Raw genomic sequence first — 19,175 nt, forward strand, 5'->3', positions numbered from 1 at the left:
GTATTCCTGAATGCCGCGGCTTCTTCCAAATAGCACCAATGCTCAAATTCTTGGAAAGTTGAAGCTACCGTGAGTAATATGTTCATACCAAGCAGTGCAATCATCTAAAGTAGTCTAATGTCGTAAAATGCGTGCTATCATACACGTGTGCCGTAAAATCCCTCTCCAGCCAAAAACTCCGTCATTACTTTGCTAACATCATAAGCGTTATATTGAAAAAGAATACAGCGGGGAAAATTCATATAGGCATTCCCTTCCGCGCTAACACCTTTTCCATGCGTATTTTCATCGTATCGACCAATTTATTGATCTCCTTTGTCGTGATCCGATCCCATTCTTCCAATACTGCAATCTTTAACTGCACCTCGTCCCCGATGCTCCTCTTTTGCAGTCTCTTTTTCAGCACGAGTAGAATATCCTTCAAGATATTGAGGTCAGGCGAGGTCGCCGGGTTCTGAATATAAGGCAGCTGTAATGAATCGAGGTAGGCGTGTACCGTGTTCTGGGTCGTCGCGTTCTCGTACCCGCTGCTAGCGTTGTCGAGGTATATCATCCGCCGAACGGTCACGATAGGTTGAACGTGTGGTTGTATGATTTGCGATATGTAGTCATGCTGACTCATTGCAGAGAGATCGCTATCTTCGGGCTGGAGGAAAATCAGAGGGCCCTTGTAGTCGTATCCCACCATTGCCCAGCAATGGAATAGGGCTTTATCAATCTCCTCCCTAGACTGTAAACAATCCTCGCATAGCCTCTCGTCTTTCCGGTTGAACACTTTTGCTTTCTGTGTTGTCCCGAGACCGAAATTGACAAAATCACTGAACAGCATTGAGCGCCACTCGTTCTGCCATTTGTGGTGTGCCAGAGCATACTGCATTCGTGATTCTCGGGCTTGTTTCGATAACCATTTTTGTTGGCATGCTATTCGCTTACAGTAGCCTTCTTTGATCATATAGTTTCGGATTGTTTGTAAATGTACGCCGTCCACGCCAACCGAGTGTCCTAATTGTTCCCAAGAAACGTCTCCGTTTGACTGCTCCAACAGCATAGTCATCTTTTGCGTGAGGTCATCGCTGATTTTCTTGGGTCGCCCGCGCCTGTCAGATTTCTTTATGACTCGACCTGCTGTCTTAGATGTGGCCTGCACAGTCTCGATATCTGCTTTTGTAGCACGTGGTCTGTTCGTTTTGTCGGATTGCGGACGTTGTTGAGGCATCGGGTTGCCGACTTTCTGAAGATAGGCGAAGGTGTTGGGTATGGCCGACTCTGAGATTGGGGGCCCTGGAGGCAGGGATATGCCCGCTGGGCCCTGGGTGAAGATCGGTTGCACCCCCTTCAAAATGGACATTCCTAGGCCGAATACTTCATGATTGAATTTTTTTTTTTTGTTTATCGCAAATCCGACCGGTAATTCTATCGCGAAATGTCACGTGCAGAACGCTAGTCCCGAAAGAGCACGGACGGGCAGTGTTACAGGCATCGACATACTCAGACCAACTCCAGCTGGGACTGACTGAGTACTTTGACTCGAACAACTCCTTGTGAATCACTCTTCTAGGTATTTGCGTTTTCCCTTGAACATTTTCGAATCTTTGTTTCTTCTTCAACAACGCACTAACCTTCTAGGGGTCGTTACGGTCTACGTTCCACTTCCCCCCCGTTTACTCCACAGGTCTTTATCTTCCAACACCACATCTATTTGCACTTCGACAATAACACCAAGGAACTCCCACACGACGCCATGGCTAACGACGAATACGATGTGAGTTATATGCGAATTTCTACAGCCAAATTCAAAAGAAATATTTGCTAACATAAACTCTATCTAGTTCCTTTTCAAAGGTGAATGAACCTCCGCTCCTATCCCTTGCCGTCAGCTCTGCGACACAAACAAATATCCAAATACTAACTCTCTCGTCAGTCGTCCTTATCGGAGACTCCGGTGTCGGAAAATCCAACCTTTTGAGCCGATTCACTCGCAATGAATTCAACCTAGACTCCAAGTCCACAATGTAAGCTATAATATTGCGATGACAGTTTACGAAACAGAACAAAGCTGATGCTGGTCCAGTGGTGTCGAGTTCGCCACACGTTCGATCCAAGTCGACTCCAAAACAATCAAAGCTCAGATCTGGGATACCGCCGGCCAAGAGCGTTACCGAGCCATCACCTCCGCCTACTACCGTGGCGCCGTCGGAGCCCTGCTCGTTTACGATATTAGCAAACATCAGACTTATGACAATGTGACCCGATGGTTGAAGGAGTTGCGCGATCATGCAGACTCCAACATTGTTATTATGTTGGTTGGAAATAAGAGCGATTTGAGACATTTGCGTGCCGTGCCTACGGAGGATGCCAAGCAATTTGCTAGTGAGTTGGGCTTGAATGTTGACCGCAAAACGAGTATTGACGGAGGATAGGCGAAAACAACTTGTCTTTTATTGAAACTTCTGCTCTCGATGCCAGCAACGTCGAGCTTGCCTTCCAGAACATCTTGACAGGTGTGTCAATTTCACGAACAGTGCACATAGGACACAGACTAACGTATGGACTTACTCCAGAAATCTACCGCATCGTATCCAGCAAGGCCTTGGACCAGGGTGAGGGTGGCCAGAACCCCCTCGGCGAGCGCCGTCAAGTCGTCGAAATAAGCAAGACTCAGGACACAGAGACCAAACAGGGATGCTGTTAAAGCCCAAGCTGCCAATCCAGTGAACCGTAACGACATGCACCCTATTTTTCTCGCTGTTACATTATGAACCATAATTTCTCATATTTTTGGGCAATGCAACATGGAAATTTGGGTTGTCTGAAGTTTGATGATTTTACTTTCCTAGGGACTGTTTCGACTGTAGTTCGGGGTACCCTTTGTTTTCAAATCGGAACAGGGAGTTTGAGACTTCGAATAGCCTCTGCGAAATCAGATCATGTCTGTCTGTCTGTCTGTCTTTCCTTTGCAGTTGCCGAAGTTTACTATTCATGAGGTGATTGAACGATTAGTAGTTTTTTTTTACAACTTTCGTGCCGTTTTCTGGTGGGCCTTCCTTGCCTTTGCCCTTTTTGTTCACAAGAAATCTTCAAGTTTATGCTTTTCCCCCCTTTCTTCGTGTCCTTAATTTTTCCTCATGCTTGAGTCTGTTTCAAGATTTGTCTAATCAATGATAAAAACTTGAGAAATGATCGATATCCAAGACTAATCTTCCCCTATTTGGTTCTTCATGAAGTCATTCAAGGCTTGATTTGTAGTAGCCATAAGGTCCTTAATAACGAAAATCGAATGGCTACCTAGATAGGTATGGTCTGGAAGTTGGTGTCTAGTTGATCTCCGTCCATGGATGTCGCCCCTAGGGTATATATAAATTTAGATAAGTATAGACAGTAGATATCTGTACCTAGGTAAGAGGCGATATTGAGCCCGAAAGAAAACGTTGAAGCATCTAGCTTCCGCCGGTTGTAAATCATCAACACCGCATGAGAGGTATCATAACATAAAAAATCGTATCATACAAATAGAAAATGTTTTACATAATCCGAGCAGAGCAGTACACCCAAGTAATGAAGGTAACATTACCTAGCCAATTCCTTCCGATCCGTCGACTCATTACTCCACCTCGACCTATCTAGCGTCTGCAATTCCTGCTCATCAATAATCTTCGACACCGAATCCGCCGAGCCCGACGACATTTGCATCTGCTCATTTGAGCCTAATCTGCGAGGTCGGCCCATGGGATCTTTTTGTGGTCGTCGGGTCAGTTTTACTTGTGATGGGGATGGGGAGGGTATTGATTTGCGGTTGATTGAGTGTTTGGATGAGGAAGAGAATCGGAAGAGCTCCCGGCAGGCAGATTGGGAAGTGATTATGTAGACGATTGTGTTCCAAAAGGCTTGCAGGGGGAAGACGAAGGAGGCGGCGTAATTGAGGCCGAAGTTTGTGGCGGATGGGTATATGCTGGCGTAGATTCTGTTGGCGCTGCTGGGTATCTGTGCTCTTGTTAGTGGATGATTTGAAAAAATCTGGAGACATACCCAAGTAATCAGCAACGCAATAAAGAACAAAAATGCAACGCGAGCATAGAGCCATGCCTCGGCGTTCGTCTCGTGTTTCGCAATCTGGCGAGTAAGACTCCTCATCCTCAGAGCCGACGGTAGTGGTCGGATGATGTCAGTCTGTTGACTGACTTGAATATTCACTGAATACGGGTTATCGACTCCTGGTGTTGCGGACTCTTCGATTGTTCGGACTGTATCGTGATCGTATTTGCTGTTCTCAACAATGGGACGTTCCTCAGTGGTGATTGTCACTTCGGTGGTGACGGTGTTGATAAAGGGGTTTTCATTCATAGGGTTCAGGAAGCCGTCCAGGTGTTCGCGTTTGTCCCAGATGACTTTTGCTGCGGCAGCATAGATTACGATGGCGAGCAGTATGGCAATCCTGTCATGTTAGGAGATATAGAAAAATCAAAGCAGTGCAAGACTTACCAAACGATGGCATATAAAAATACAAAACGCAGGAAATCCCATTCTATATTGACCCAACACCAGATGATGGCTGGACCATACACCGGTCCTCGCGCATTGGTGCTGATGAAGATAAATACAAACGCTGGGACGAACGATAAGCCGTAGCATATCAATTAATATGCCAAATCAAGAGACCGTAGTTGATCCACCGTATACCCCTTGAAGAACACCAGATAAACGTTTACAGCCATACACAAGGCCCAATAACAGTCCACTCCTAGAAACATTTGCACAAGAAAGGCCTGGAACTTGCATAATGCAGAGTCCTCGCCGATCATAGGACCATTCTCTGATATCAAAGCGGCCACTGCAGAACCCAGATTTCCGAAACTGGCAAAGAAGATCAGCCGGTTGATGGGTTTGTTGAAGCCTGAGGAGAAGAGGTATGTTGTCACGACGAAGATGATGGAGAGTATAGATATGACTGAATTGACTCGTTCCGTTATGATGAGAGCGTGAACTTGGCTAATTGAGAGAAGAGAGTCTCCCGACACATCCACGCCTGCTGGGAGCGGCGGTGCTGACATGTTTTCTCGATCACAGGTATTCACGCCTCAGCGTCTCAAGCGAGTCGAAACCATATAGACAGGATGATAGGGTTTAACCGGCATGACAGTCTTGAAATCGTCAAGTCTTTGTTAGTATATCTTGCTCGGGATCTACCGAGTAGAGTTTCTTCTGTAATCAGGTGGACGACTCGACATAAAGAGAGTAGGGGGATCCACAAGTATAAATGTCGTCAACTCCGCACCCCGTAGTACAAGGTGCGTACGGAGAGGTGTAGACAGCATCCGCACACAGTCTCATCGAGCCACTGAATCCTGATCCTCCAATTATAGCTTAAATTTGCGTTCGGCACATAGTGGACCTGTCCAACAAGGATGTGGAACATCAGAGGGCCACATTTTGTAGAATAAAGTAATGACTGGCTTATCCTCTGGAGTGAAGCATAGCGAGCCATACAATTGACCCAACACTTGTGAAGGATTCATAAGAGGAACGCTATGCAGGCGGTTAGTGTCAATCGTTAGACCGGGAGTGACGAAGCCTATCCGAAAGAAGGAAAGAGTCTACAGGCAACTAGTGGAAGGATTTGGGGCGGGACGACGTGCCAACTCTTTTGAACTTACCGAGAGCAGCTTCACAGAGCTTCTCCGAGGTCCATGGTATAGATGCATGTACTAGACTACTAGTAGTACATAAGTCCATCCTTGAAGAAGAAATTACTTGTAAGTGGATGATACATAGCGTCGTCTAGACTGCAGAGAAGCAGTCGCTAGACACAGTTATACCAATAACACCGTATGTTTCAGATGAAAGAAGCTTTCGCTATCTCTAGTCTGATAGTAGAACAAGGCCTACAATCCTGATTGAATGTTTTCAATCATCACAACCTAACACTGAAGATTTCCATGTTGGCGTAATCACAAATCTCAGTGGTCGAGGGGAAGCGTCAATGTCGATCATCTAACATGCAGCAATTATAAACGCCTCTGACGTGCGTGATAACCGTTGGAGGTATGAAACAGTTGGTCGTGATAACGCACTGCATGGCAAGTCAAGTTGACAAGCCGACTAGGGGCTATGGGGTCCATTTATCCATTGGACGTATGTAGTCATCAATGTCTCCAAGAAAAGGGTCTAATAAAGCATAACCCCAGTTTCCAGTAGTTACTGTTTTGCCTCTTTGTTCTCTGGCAGACAGAGTAAGCTACCAACTCAATCTCGAAACGGCACAGGAAGCTCGGCCCCCACGTCGACCGAGCCAGGACGGTCTTGATAAAGATCACTGTGGTGGCGCTGCGGCGCGGGTAGTTAGCCTCGGACAGGGATCGAAAGGGACTAGAGGGTCCACCCATCATCAACCAACTTGAACCAAGATGGGACGGAGTTGTCGCACCATTTGAAAGCAGGATGTTTTTGAAAAGTAGAAATCGAGTGAACCGAGATCTTGCGATGTGATTGTTCAATGTTTAGGTGGAAGGAGCTGGATTATGGTTTATCCGCGATCGACACGCTAGCCTCATTTTGATTGAGGATCAGACTGATAAGAATGAGATCTCTCTTGAGTCTTGACTCGTTCATATACGAGCTTCTTGGGTCTGTCTCCTTCATACTACCTTACAGGCTACGGGCCTCTCGAAAGTCGATTGAAGTTGAAAACAAAAACTTGGCTAATGGCGTGAGCTTCGGATTCGCTTCCTCGGCGACTTTTCTTCCGCTTCTGGTTGATTGTTCGAAGCGGAATTTTGTTTTGACAGTTTCCCCCTGGTTCTGGGTAACAGTTGCCTCTACTAGATTACTTTGAATTCATACTTGGACCGAAGCCTTGGACCGAAGTCGAGACTCAATTGCGACAGTGATAGAAACCTACTATGTAGAAAAAGAAACATGTAGATAGTCTGGCCAATCAGCGATGACTTATTTCTATTTAATGCCTCTAGTCCTTTTTGAGTTAGACAACATACGCATCACGTGAAATTTGAGCTTTGCGGGACTACCAAAAGATTCTGAACAGCTTCATCCATGTTTCAATTTCGCAAATTGCTCAAAATGGCCACCGAAACCGCTGCAAAGAAACTCAAAACCGAGGGGCCTCTCATCGGTACTCACAAGTATGTCATATCCCTGGTCATTGATGGCAGTATCCCGAAATGAACTGTCACAACAGCGAAAGTACCCCGCAAAGCTAACCAGCTGCAGTGGACACTTCCACGCCGATGAAGCTCTAGCAGTCTACATGCTACGCCTCCTCCCCGAATACCACGCCTCACCACTCGTGCGAACCCGCGACCCCGAACAACTAGCCCAATGCCACACCGTCGTCGACGTCGGCGGCGAATATGATGCTGCCAAAAACCGCTATGACCATCACCAACGCACATTTAGCACTACTTTCCCAAATCACAGCACAAAACTGTCATCCGCTGGTCTCGTGTTTATGCACTTTGGTCGCGCGATTATTTCGCAGCATACTTCTCTGCCTATCGACCATCCGGATGTGGAGTTGCTTTATGAGAAGTTGTACACTGATTTCGTGGAGGCGCTGGATGCACATGACAACGGTATCAGTGCATATGACCCTGCGGCCGTGAGCAAGTCTGGATTGGAGAAGCGTTTCAAAGATGGCGCTATCAATCTGGGGTCTCTGGTCGGAGACTTAAACTACCCGGACCCAGTCATTGCAGGCGGCGAGCCACAGGATGAGGACAGCCTGTTTGCGCGCGCAAGCACATTTATCGGTGACGTCTTTCTACGAAAACTCCGTCTCGCCGCTTCTTCGTGGCTTCCTGCCCGCGCCACTGTCGGTGAGGCCTACCGTAATCGTCGAGAAATCCACCCCAGCGGACGCATAATCATGCTTTCAGGCGGCGGCGTGCCCTGGAAAGAGCATCTATACAACTTTGAGTCCGAGACCAAGGCCGGACAGGCAGAGGAAGTGTACTACGTTCTTTATCCCGAAAACTCAGCTCCAGACGCCAAGTGGCGGGTCCAGTGCGTGCCGGAGTCTGAAGGTAGCTTCATCTCTAGGAAGCCGTTACCGGATACATGGCGCGGCGTGCGCGATCAGGATCTCGACGGCGTGATTGCCGCTGAATTGCAAAAAGCGGGTAAAGAGAGTATCCCTGCGGGCGCAATCTTTACGCATGCCAGTGGGTTCATTGGTGGTCATTCGACTAGGGAAGGCGCACTTGCCATGGCCGTAAGGAGTTTGGAGATATAATCTCAGGAATTAAAAGTTTGATGTTAAGTGTTTAGAATGAAGGTCATGTGTCTGATAACCCTAATGGCCGATTCCGGGTAAATTCTCCGATTGTCCAATTTTTGACAGTAATTTACAAGCACGAACCCTAATTATTAATTTTACGAATCTGATTGGCCCGCTTTCCACACACTTGTCCCTTCTTGGCAGGAACTGTTCCACTCTTTTTCCGCCAATCACATGATCCATCGTCGCACGTTTTCAATTCTTTCTTAAGAAGTACTGTAAGACTTTACTAGTTAGACATTAACTCCTTTGATATTCAATTTCACGGAGTAGAAAATTTTCGCAATCAGCTCGAATGTCACACACGACCACTGTCAACCGTGCACCGAAGCTTGTTTGTGTTTGGCTCTGCATGGGCCGCTACAAGGGATGGCATAGTCTAGATCCTTGCTTACTATGTATGCTTAACACTAACTTAGTTCTCTACTACTTACCACATACTACTGAATATTCACTTAGTTGAAGGTTTTTCATGCATTTCCTATCTGACGATTCCGTGGTCCTTTCAAAGGTGGTAGTCGCCGGCATGACCGAGTTACACAAGCCAACACTCTCGTACTTAACATAGTATTCGCCATTCCAGTCACACAATCCGTTCGGACAATCCAACAATTCTTAATTAAAATGCGTTATTACTCCACAGTGGTAATGTAAGTAACGTTACCTCAGCCCTCGCCTACATATGCCCGCAAAAATAAGCTCCGGGGCAGGAGCACGGATCCTCGTTCCCTGGCTCGCCCGCCAGCCCTAATCATTTTCTTTTAGCCTCACAACCACTAACGATCACGCCTTTGAGCCATGTGCGGTTGTCTTGATCATGTGAGACATTGTAAAAATTTTCAGAGTATATTTCTAGACTGTATAGAGCCATGGGTCGGATACGAACTTCCGATGAAATTTTCATGCTTCTACCGTAAAGGGATATCCATATATATGCAGCTAGCCTCCCGTATCCATTTGAGGCTTTTTTCTTCTTGGTTCACGAGTGACATCCTCGGTAAGGACGTAGGAATTGCGAACTTCCTGTTTATCAAATCAGACGTCCAGCGGAGTCAAGGGACCAAATATAGCCATGCTCGAAGGTTCAATGAAGCGGTGCCCGTGCAGGGGACGGTGATCATTGTGGTCTTGCAGAGAAAGTATATCAGTCTGCGCGATAAGAAGGGTACGGAAAGTAGGGCTTGCCATGCATTCCCAGCCATATAAAGAATGCGCCTCTTTTCGAATTCTCGTCTTTCTCCTGCGGAGGAAGACGGGGCTATAAATTCTGCGAAGTCCAAGACGGTAGTGATAAAAATTGTCGAGTTATTTGGCAAGTCTGGGGATTCAGAACGGGGTAGTCAGACGGATTGCGAGAGACAGCAACAAGAGTCACCGCGATATCAAAAGGGTGGAAAAATTGGAGCGCGCTTCACAATCACTGAATCAGTCACCATGCTCCTCTGCATAGGAGTCATCATCGCCGTGCTAGTCTACGCCAGCAAAGTCACCGGCCAACCTTCCGGCATCACAAATGGTGACGACAAACAGCACGACGACGCCAAAGATCCCAACGACTATACGCAATACGTAAACATCTGGCTTGGCACTCAGGGCGGCGGAAACGATAATCCCGCTGTGTCCAGGCCATTTGGCATGGTCAAACTCGGCCCTGATCTATATGCATCAGGCGAAGATGCATATTCTGGGTATCTGTCGAACGGCGTATTCTCTGGTTTCAGTATGATGCACGAACAAGGTACAGGCGGAGCACCCAAGTATGGTGTCGTAAGCCAATTACCGCTTGTAGGCGACGTGGCAGCGCAGCCTTTGTCGAATTTGACCGTGGGGAGGCACAGTCATATGGCAGATGGAGGGAGTATAGGGTACTACAAGGCTGTGACGAGTGAGGATGTGGTTGTCGAATTGGCGGCGACGAGTAGAGCGGGGATATATCAGTACACTTTTCCTACGGACAACAAGAAGAATGGGAATGTTTTGGTGGATGTGTCGCATGTTTTGCCGTCGTTCAGAAGGAAGGGATTGAGTCAGGGGTATGCTGGGGGGAAGATTGGGGTTGCTGAGGATGGGCATTATGAAGGATATGGCGTATACAACAATGGATGGAATCGGTCGCCGGACTGGACTATCTACTTCTGTAAACATCCTCTCTTCTCATATCTTTCTTTGTTGCGTTGAGCTGACTGATGATAGGCGGCTACTTCAACTCCACCCCCATCAGCAACAAGACCTACCTCGCCACCGACGCAGATGGCAGCATTGCCCAATCCAGCGGAACCGCAACATCCAATTCCAGCGATGTGCGCGTAGGTAGTCTATTCACCTTCAACACCTCGACGAACAGCGTAGTCACATCCCGCGTCGGGATATCCTGGCTCTCAACGTCGCAGGCATGCACAAMCCTGCACAACGAGATCCCCGCCAGTACACCCTTTTCGCAGGTAATCAACGACACAAAGACCCTCTGGAACTCGGACGTGCTCTCCAAGATCACAACGTCAGCCACAAACGAGACTACCTTAGAGCTGTTGTATACGTCGCTGTATTACATGCATCTGCTCCCCACGAACCAGACGGGCGAGAATCCAGGCTGGATTTCGGASGAGCCATATTATCAGGATATATTCACTTTCTGGGTACACCTTCTCTATCTCCCAGCCCTTGAAATTGAAGCATACCTAGGTACTAACAGATGAGAAGGACCTCTTCCGCTGCAGCACCTCCCTCATGCAAATTCTTCAACCAACCGCCTACGAAGAACAAATCCGCTCCTTAATCGACATCTACCGACATGAAGGCTACATGCCCGACGCCCGCTCCTCAAACTACAACGGCCGAACCCAGGGTGGTTCCAACGCTGACAACATTCTCGCCGATGCCTACGTAAAAGGCGTGCGCGGAAAAGTGAATTGGACAGATGGATACGCCGCAATGCTGAAAGATGCAGAGGTCCCGCCGGCAAACACAATACCGCCCGATCCAATGGCGTCGGATTCGTCGACTAAAGAAGGCCGAGGCGCGTTACCCGATTGGAAGACGTATGGCTTCATAACGCCTAAATATACGCGCGCTGTTTCGCGGKCGGTAGAGTACGCATACAACGATTTCAGTCTATATCAGGTCGCTTCGGGCTTAGAGATACCCGAAGATGCAGCGAAATATATGAATCGATCACGCAACTGGCGCAATCATTGGAATCCAGACGCCACCTCGTTAGGGTTCGAAGGCTTTGTAGTTCCCCGTGACGCGACGAAGGGGTTTCAGAGTATTGATATCCTGTCTTCGGGATATTGGCATGATGCATGCTACGAAGCGAGTGCGTGGGCATACTCGTTCATGGATGTGCATGATGCGGCGCACATGATTAAGTTGATGGGCGGAGAACAATCATTCGAAGCGAGACTCAATACCACCTTCGAAGAAGGCGCGGATGGATCGAGTGGGTCATATATTTTCGATCCTACAAATGAACCGTACGACTCTTTTTCCCCCTTCTATCTACTCCGTGTAAGAACTGGCTGATGAGAATTACAGAATGTTCACAACCCCCTACCTATACAACTACATAAACCGGCCCGAGCTCTCAGTCCTGCATGCCCGCAACATCGCAAAGACGTACTACAACACCGGCGTCACGGGTCTTCCGGGGAATAGCGACGCTGGCGCAATGCAGACCTGGTTGTTATGGAATATGATTGGTCTCTATCCGATTACGGGCCAGACGACGTTTCTCATTCATTCGCCTTGGTTTGAGGAGTTGTGTATTGATCTGGGAGGCGGAAAGAAGCTAAACATTACGGCGACCGGGGGTGATAATAATGGTGATGAGGACTACTTTGTGCAGCAGGTGAAAGTGAATGGGCAGGCGTGGGAGAAGGGTTGGTTGACCTGGGAAGATGTGTTTGCTCAGGGGGGCACGATTGAGTTTGAGTTGGGGAGTGAGCCAGTGCAGTGGGCGAGGGGGAATGTGCCTCCTAGTCCTGCTTCATAATTCTTTTTTTCGATGTTGTATATATATTCTTTCTTGCTTATATTTGCATGGTATGCGGGGACGGATGTATTGATAATCAATGATGAATGACATTATGTGACTATGGATATCAAGCTTCAATGACATAACAGCTAATACTCAGCCAACTGCAACTTCTTCCCAACCGGTCTTCTCCTCTCAACCTTTTCGCCTCCAACCCGCTGCCGGTCCCCCTGCACACCTTTGAGCGCATGTAACAGCATTCCCGCATCGAAGAACCCATCTGTAGCAGTCAGTCAGTCAGTCAGTCACTCGTTCGGTCTGATGTAGTAAAAGGGGGGGAACGTACATCCTCCCATCCCGTCATCCTCCACATCCCCGCTATCCGTAGTCGGCGTCTCCGTGCCACCCCGTCCATGACTGGTATCCTGCCGTATCAACCGGCCACGCCTATTCTCCAATCTCTCCGACAAAATCTCCATCTCCCTCGCCCGGCTCGTCCGCGGACTCGTCGTCTTACGACTCGTAGCTCGAATCAACTTGCGAATCTCAAGCAAATACGACTCCAACGTATCCATCAATCGAGACGTTTGCCTATGTTTGGACGACGCACATATCGATATCGAGTCGTCTTTGATGATATATCCGATTCCGAACCCGTCACCGGAAGTAGGACCAAACCCGAAATGACGCAGAGCTGGGTTGCCGCAGTTTGATGTGGACAAGATTGTGTTGTTGGTCTTGTCCCAGCCAGCGTCGTTGAAAATGGCGGGKACGGKGGGTGGTGGTGACGGTCGAGTACGGAAACTACTTGTGCTGTTGCTTCTACCGCTGCTGAAACTTCCGCTGCTGCCGCTGCTGGCATATCCTCCATTCTCATCTGATGCCCTATCGTCTACAGAAACTGACTCGTCAACTGACGACACACCATCGAGTGATCGCTGCCATACACAAAACAGGGCGTACAAATGCCGGTCCTGTCCCTGCGCCTTTGCGCATTCCTTGGTGATTGCGGTATGTTTTTCTGTCGCTTTTTTCAGTGCAGCAACTTTGGCTTCGGGCGGATTGTCGCCCCAGAACGTCTTGACAAAGTCAATTGACTCGTTAGTAACGGGTCTGATGGCTTCCGTCCGACCGTGCAAAAACATCTTGGTCATAGCTGGTTCATATGTATTCTCGACTCGACCATACAGACCATAGTAAGCAGCTTGGAACGCCATTTGCACAAACGCATCTGGCGAGAAGCCAGCCGACGTGATGAAATTCTTCCCATAGCCCGAAAAATCAAGCACCTGGAATTCATGTTGATGTAAGAGATCGGCTAAATGCGACTCGGCGAAACGAAGCGCAATGCTCAGTTCCGGGATCATGTCCCATTGAAGCTTGCGAGGTGTTGTGCTCACATTGCCAAAACTACGGGGATCTCGTTTCGCCGGGTCAGGGCTGTTGGACGCCCATAGCGAAGGAGCTTGGCCATTGATTGTCTTTGCATATCGCAGAATCGTGTCCGTGTAGACGTCACTGGCGAATCGTAAAACAGTATGACCATCGACACCAGTATGCTCAAAATTGATACCTGCGCTACCGTTTTGACAGACAATAATTTGCAGCTTATCGTACCACCGGTTGATGCATGTTCCAATCTGGACGCCGCGAACTATCTCACTCGTGCCGCATAGCATATTTCCACATAGATCGGTGGTGCTCGTTGGTTCCATATGATCCAAACAAAGCACAAATATGGCGCTGTCAACGATATGCAGGCATTCAGCGTTATTCGATCCGGGATCTTTGGTGAGCAAATCTCTCAATCCAGACCACACTTTACGATTCTCCGTACTCAGGATACCTAGTGCCTCCTTGGCTGCTTCTTGGATAGGGGTCTGCTGTGCATCATCAAGAATGACCTGCAGATTGATTGTGATGTCCTTCTCGCTCATGATGAGATCGCTGTTGTCGTCAAGGACGTCGAACCAGTAGAATTGGCCGCGGCAGAGGACTACAATATGTTTGGCGGTTGAATTTTGGCCGATGATACAGCCGTTCTCGGTGGGCACGCGTGCCGTGCCGAATAATCTTGAGTACTGATACATGCACAAGGGTGTGGACTTGACTTTGTCAGGGGGGAGTTCCTCGCGACGGACTGCGCGAACAAATGATAGAGCCGAGGATACAAGAGAGGCAGCGCGAGTGACCTGATTGTTTCTGGCGGGCGTCGGGTCGTCTTCCAGCAAGAAGAAGGGATTCAGATTCAAAACGACAGCTAATCAGTCAGTATTGGCTATCAAATGGCTTGGAATAACTTACAATTGTCGAAATTCAAATACGAATCGTACCCTAAACAGTCAGCCACATAGCCATACTCAGAAACGAACACACGTACAAAACTGCTCGATATAACTCGTCTTTGAAGAAGCATACTTCTTCAACCTCTCCTGCAACTCCGGTCCATCCGTCTTCAGAAATTCATGCACCGCTGCTTTGGTGTCTTCATGCTCTCTGGGACTCTGCAGCGGCGCCAAGGACTCCAGGTACTTCCGACACGTACTCTCCAAATCTGGAATAGGTAGCTTTGGCAACGAGTCCTGATTTGCAAACGTGACTCCCTTCTTTGTCGGTGTTGGCGTTGACGTTGACGATGGAACGTCGGCGTCACGCAATGGATTGGAGGCCTCGGTTTGATCGCCTGATAGGTTCATGGTAGAAGGCAAGATTGCCTCGCTTCCGGAGGAAGTCATGTTGAACACTTTGACTGCAAGACGTGAGTAAGCCATTTTGTTGTTCTCAAATCAAGCGTATAAAGAGGCGAGGAAAGTCGGAACGGAGAGAAGACGCAATGCGCTACGGTAGAAATAATGGCAATCTTGGAGACAGTAGTACGGCATAGCCTGATGACTGATATCAAAATGTACGCAAAGTTCGAACAGGAGTTGGGATGTTATCACGGGATGTATATTGGCATGTGATATAGGCAGACACAGCAGTCACAACAGTAGACAAGAAGAAGATTCTGCAAGAATGAAAAACAAATAGCGACAGAGGAAAGATATACTCACTCGAAATTAATCGGCTCAATCAACCGAGAGTGGATAGGACAGCTTCCAGCGCTGTTGCGTCGTGCGCGGGGGATAGGATACTAGTTAGTGAGGGGAGCTGTCTCGCAATCCGGGGGAACGGAACAACCGGTACACTCAAGTAATGACAAGTCTCTAGCAAGTAATTCGGTATAAGTCTAGACTACCACTTAGCGTCCACCGTAATCGGACTGTCGTAGGGCGAACGGAGCAAATGTCTAAGATTTCGAAGAGATAGATGCTGTTGGCAGTTGCGGTCCAACGGAAGCTTCTGCTAGCTGCGAATATCGCATAGAGGGACTAGCTTTGTCGCAAGGATATTTTAGCGCGAGTTGGAGTGGTAATGTGTTATCTTGCAGAGCTCTCCAATTCTGTATTTAGACAAGTCGTATAGCCGTGAGTTGCATGGGTAAGTGAAATGTGAAAAAAGTAGGTATCCCGCAACGGATGAACGAGCAAGAGAACGAACTGATATAGATGAAGATATTATATAGAATATTGACGATGACACTGTTAATAAGTCAAAGCGTGTCCGGGGAAATCAGCCGCGCATATCGCATGCTACGTATATAAACAAAACCCGAGGATGATAGCCCCAGGCTCTTCTCGTACTTAGGTATTGGGTATAGAATCAAACGAGAAAGAGCAGCAAATGACGTCCTTCGGTCAAATGGAGATCCACTACCGCAGGTATTTTTGCATACTAAAGGTACATGTAGTCTACAATAAACAGGAATCGTCCCACTCCCCCGCCGTCTTATTCCTTAGCAGTATGCGGCAGGATGGATAACCGAGCGGGAAAATGAGGACCTCGATACCCAAGATAGTGCAATGAGTTTTACCCAGGACTCGTGTTCGATCCGCCTTGCGGCTTGAAGATATGGGCCGCTTTTCTCTCCGCCATCCATTAACTGCTTGACCATGCACACTGGGGTCCTTATGTTTATGTATTCATGAATTTTTACTTACTATCATCCATACCTCCTCTTTCGCGGAGAAATTGTTGTGGTTGCTAGCAGAGCGATAAAGGGGAGTCCACGAGTTTCTTGCATGTGGAATTGCTGATACGTATATATTTTCCCTACTATACAATACGTCGACGTAAATTATTTATACAGACTAGATGTACAATTTCAATTTAATTGCTTACTACTATTAAATCGTGTATCGTGCGTGTGCTGCAACATTTACCAGTATGGGTATATTGATTAATGTACGATGAAAACGAAACCAGATAATATGACGAAGAATGCGACCGCCTCACGTTGAGACAAAGCCCGATTAAAGAGTGCTCTCGAGAGCAAAGACCTGCTCAACGTTAGAATAATCACGACTCTACGGACACGGACAGTGGGCAATTACCAAAGCAGTCCTGGCCGGAATATAAACCTGCAAAAAGTTCTTGCGATCGTTCCATGGGAAATCGGTGGTAAAAAATCGAGTCTCCTTTTGATTACGGCCGTGTCCGCCAAAATCAACGTCGTCCGTGTCTAGAATAATGCGATATGTGCCTTCCTGCTCGACGCCGACGCGGTAATCGGCGAAGCTTTGGGTAGGATGGAAGTTGAATACCCATAACAGTCCTGCACGCTCAAAGACAATCACCTTGTCGCTCTCGTTCTTCAGGCTGACGTATGCTTGTGGCGCGTGTAACCAGCCGTATTTCTCCTCGGTTACTTGCATGGCACGATCAAAGTCGTTCAGGAATCGGTAGCGGAGTAGATGGTCGTCGGTCAAATTCAACTGACGACGTGCGTACCAAAAGGAGTTGTTATTTCCAGCACGGGGAAAGTCGAGCCACTCAGGATGACCAAATTCGTTGCCTTCAAAGTTGAGCCACCCCTCGCCACCCAAGCCGTGTGTAACTAGTCGAATCATCTTGTGAAGGGACATGCCGCGGTCAATGACGGGAGTCAACTCGCTCAGGACTGACATGTTGGTGTACATTTCCTTGTCACACAGCCACATCATCAAAGTTTTGTCGCCGACAAGACTGTATAGTTAGCAGTGAGCATGCAACAATGTACAACAAGAAACGAATGCTTACGCTTGGTCGTGACTCTCTGCATACGCAATAGTCTTTTCGCCGTGTCGTCGGTCGGTCAGAGTAAACACTAACTTGCCCATATCCCATTCGTCGTCTTGTTTTTCTTTGAGCCATTTGATATACAAATCTGGCACCGCCATAGCAAGACGGTAGTCGAAGCCAACTCCGCCCAGAGATAAAGGCAGACACAAGGCCGGCATGCCTGATACATCCTCAGCGACGGTGATAGTATCCGGGTATAACTCATGGAGCATCTCGTTGGCGATTTGCAGGTACATAACGCTGTCAGAGTCGACAGCGGGACCAAAGTACTCGTGATATCCACCGGAGAATCCTCTATCAAGAATAAGTATCATGCATAATTGAGGCTGGAGATACATACGTTCCGATACCATGATGTGTATATAGCATGCTAGTAACACCATCAAATCTGAATCCATCAAACTTGTACTCCTCCATCCAGAAGCGAAGATTGCTGAGCAGAAAGCGCAGAACTTCGTGGCTACCATAGTTGAACAACCGACTATCCCAAAGCTCATGCTGACCCTTAGGACCAGCATGGAAGTAGAGATGATCGCTGCCGTCAAACATATTCAAACCATCTAGCACATTCTTGGATGCATGGCTGTGCACAACATCAAGCAACACCACGATTCCCATGCTATGCGCAGTATCAATCAGTTCCTTCAGATCCTCGGGAGGTCCGTAACGGCTACTTGCCGCAAAGAAATTGTTAACTTGATAACCGAAACTAGCATAGTAGGCATGCTCCATTATCGCCATCAATTGAATGGCATTATACCCCAGGTACTTGATCCGAGGCAACATGTTTGACGTAAAGTTCTTGTACGTCGCAACCTTTGTCTCCGGTGAAGAAATACCGACGTGCGCTTCGTAAATTCGGAGACTGGCAGGTTTCTTCGGCCGATCATGCTTGAAGCTGTATCTCTTGTCTGCGGGTGGATTCCAAAACACGGCATCGTAAACGGGGGAAACGTCAAGGTCTTGTGTCACGCGTCTAATCCACGCGGGAATTCTGTCGATGACTTCACCGGCGCGGGTGACCATGGTAATCTGGCGGCTCAGTCAATGGGGTACGACGAGAGCGAGGATCTGAGCGTGGGCACCTTGACTTTGCTTTCATGCGGTATCGCTGGGACTCCATCTTTGGCGGGGAGGGTGAGTTCCCAGACACCGAAATCATTCACCTTCAAGGGGTGCGCTTTTCTGTCCCAATTGTCTGTTTCTTAGCTTCAATCGCAGATATAGATATAAGTCGCTTACTGAAATCGCCGATAAGGTAGGCTTCGACTGCACTGGGTGCCCATTCTCGGTAGACAATATCGCCGTTTTCTTTGATGTTGAATCCGAATTTCTCGTATCCCTATATCCACTCAGTATGTCTATCATCCATGTCAAAGATATGCACGAACCCTGCTGAACTTTTCGAGACCACCTTCAGTATCATTGATCTTCTTGATCCAATCCTGGGCGTAAGCAAATCGAGTCTTGAGGGCGTCTTGGAACGGTTCAAGCCAGGGGTCGAGTTTGAGGACACCTGTAACTGTTAGCTACAGCTTGGCTAGACGTAGCAGATAAAGGAGCAGCGGGGCACACACCAGTGCCATCGGGCTGCTCTGTGAGAGCTGCCATGGCTGTGTACTGTAAATATGATGACAATTAGATAGAAATTGAACCGGAGACGACAACACAGGATCTATTCGATTGAATTGACAGATTGAAGTGTTTTTGGTTGAGAACAGGAACAGACGAAAAGCAAGAACGGCGGATGGA

At 47.9% G+C, this 19,175-nt stretch overlaps 7 protein-coding genes across 7 annotated transcripts; 3 read left to right on the forward strand and 4 right to left on the reverse strand.

The window, feature by feature from the left end:
- Positions 1-238: 238 nt before the first annotated feature.
- BHQ10_010033 (uncharacterized protein) lies at positions 239-1,348 on the reverse strand (the record flags this gene model as incomplete). The annotated part of the gene is made up of 1 exon (XM_040872619.1): positions 239-1,348. The coding sequence occupies one exon, from the start codon at positions 1,346-1,348 to the stop codon at positions 239-241; it is 1,110 nt and encodes a 369-aa protein (XP_040738535.1).
- A 393-nt stretch (positions 1,349-1,741) lies between these two features.
- BHQ10_010034 (uncharacterized protein) lies at positions 1,742-2,692 on the forward strand (the record flags this gene model as incomplete). Its single annotated transcript, XM_040872620.1, has 6 exons — positions 1,742-1,762; positions 1,830-1,842; positions 1,922-2,012; positions 2,072-2,370; positions 2,421-2,501; positions 2,562-2,692. The coding sequence occupies 6 exons, from the start codon at positions 1,742-1,744 to the stop codon at positions 2,690-2,692; spliced, it is 636 nt and encodes a 211-aa protein (XP_040738536.1).
- An 875-nt stretch (positions 2,693-3,567) lies between these two features.
- BHQ10_010035 (uncharacterized protein) lies at positions 3,568-5,048 on the reverse strand (the record flags this gene model as incomplete). Its single annotated transcript, XM_040872621.1, has 4 exons — positions 3,568-3,981; positions 4,027-4,432; positions 4,480-4,603; positions 4,715-5,048. The coding sequence occupies 4 exons, from the start codon at positions 5,046-5,048 to the stop codon at positions 3,568-3,570; spliced, it is 1,278 nt and encodes a 425-aa protein (XP_040738537.1).
- Positions 5,049-7,074: 2,026 nt separating this feature from the next.
- On the forward strand, positions 7,075-8,245 carry BHQ10_010036 (uncharacterized protein; the record flags this gene model as incomplete). The annotated part of the gene is made up of 2 exons (XM_040872622.1): positions 7,075-7,136; positions 7,225-8,245. 2 exons carry the CDS (start codon positions 7,075-7,077, stop codon positions 8,243-8,245), a joined length of 1,083 nt encoding a protein of 360 aa, XP_040738538.1.
- A 1,479-nt stretch (positions 8,246-9,724) lies between these two features.
- BHQ10_010037 (uncharacterized protein) lies at positions 9,725-12,281 on the forward strand (the record flags this gene model as incomplete). The annotated part of the gene is made up of 4 exons (XM_040872623.1): positions 9,725-10,427; positions 10,484-10,926; positions 10,991-11,763; positions 11,825-12,281. 4 exons carry the CDS (start codon positions 9,725-9,727, stop codon positions 12,279-12,281), a joined length of 2,376 nt encoding a protein of 791 aa, XP_040738539.1.
- Positions 12,282-12,412: 131 nt separating this feature from the next.
- On the reverse strand, positions 12,413-15,034 carry BHQ10_010038 (uncharacterized protein; the record flags this gene model as incomplete). Its single annotated transcript, XM_040872624.1, has 4 exons — positions 12,413-12,543; positions 12,610-14,523; positions 14,568-14,597; positions 14,644-15,034. 4 exons carry the CDS (start codon positions 15,032-15,034, stop codon positions 12,413-12,415), a joined length of 2,466 nt encoding a protein of 821 aa, XP_040738540.1.
- A 1,581-nt stretch (positions 15,035-16,615) lies between these two features.
- On the reverse strand, positions 16,616-19,034 carry BHQ10_010039 (uncharacterized protein; the record flags this gene model as incomplete). The annotated part of the gene is made up of 8 exons (XM_040872625.1): positions 16,616-16,642; positions 16,697-17,327; positions 17,382-17,717; positions 17,764-18,455; positions 18,509-18,603; positions 18,666-18,765; positions 18,815-18,939; positions 19,001-19,034. The coding sequence occupies 8 exons, from the start codon at positions 19,032-19,034 to the stop codon at positions 16,616-16,618; spliced, it is 2,040 nt and encodes a 679-aa protein (XP_040738541.1).
- Between the last annotated feature and the right edge of the window lie 141 nt (positions 19,035-19,175).

The sequence above is a fragment of the Talaromyces amestolkiae genome (genome assembly GCF_001896365.1).
Source record: "Talaromyces amestolkiae strain CIB chromosome Unknown scaffold28.1, whole genome shotgun sequence".
NCBI classification, from domain to species: Eukaryota; Fungi; Ascomycota; class Eurotiomycetes; order Eurotiales; family Trichocomaceae; genus Talaromyces; species Talaromyces amestolkiae.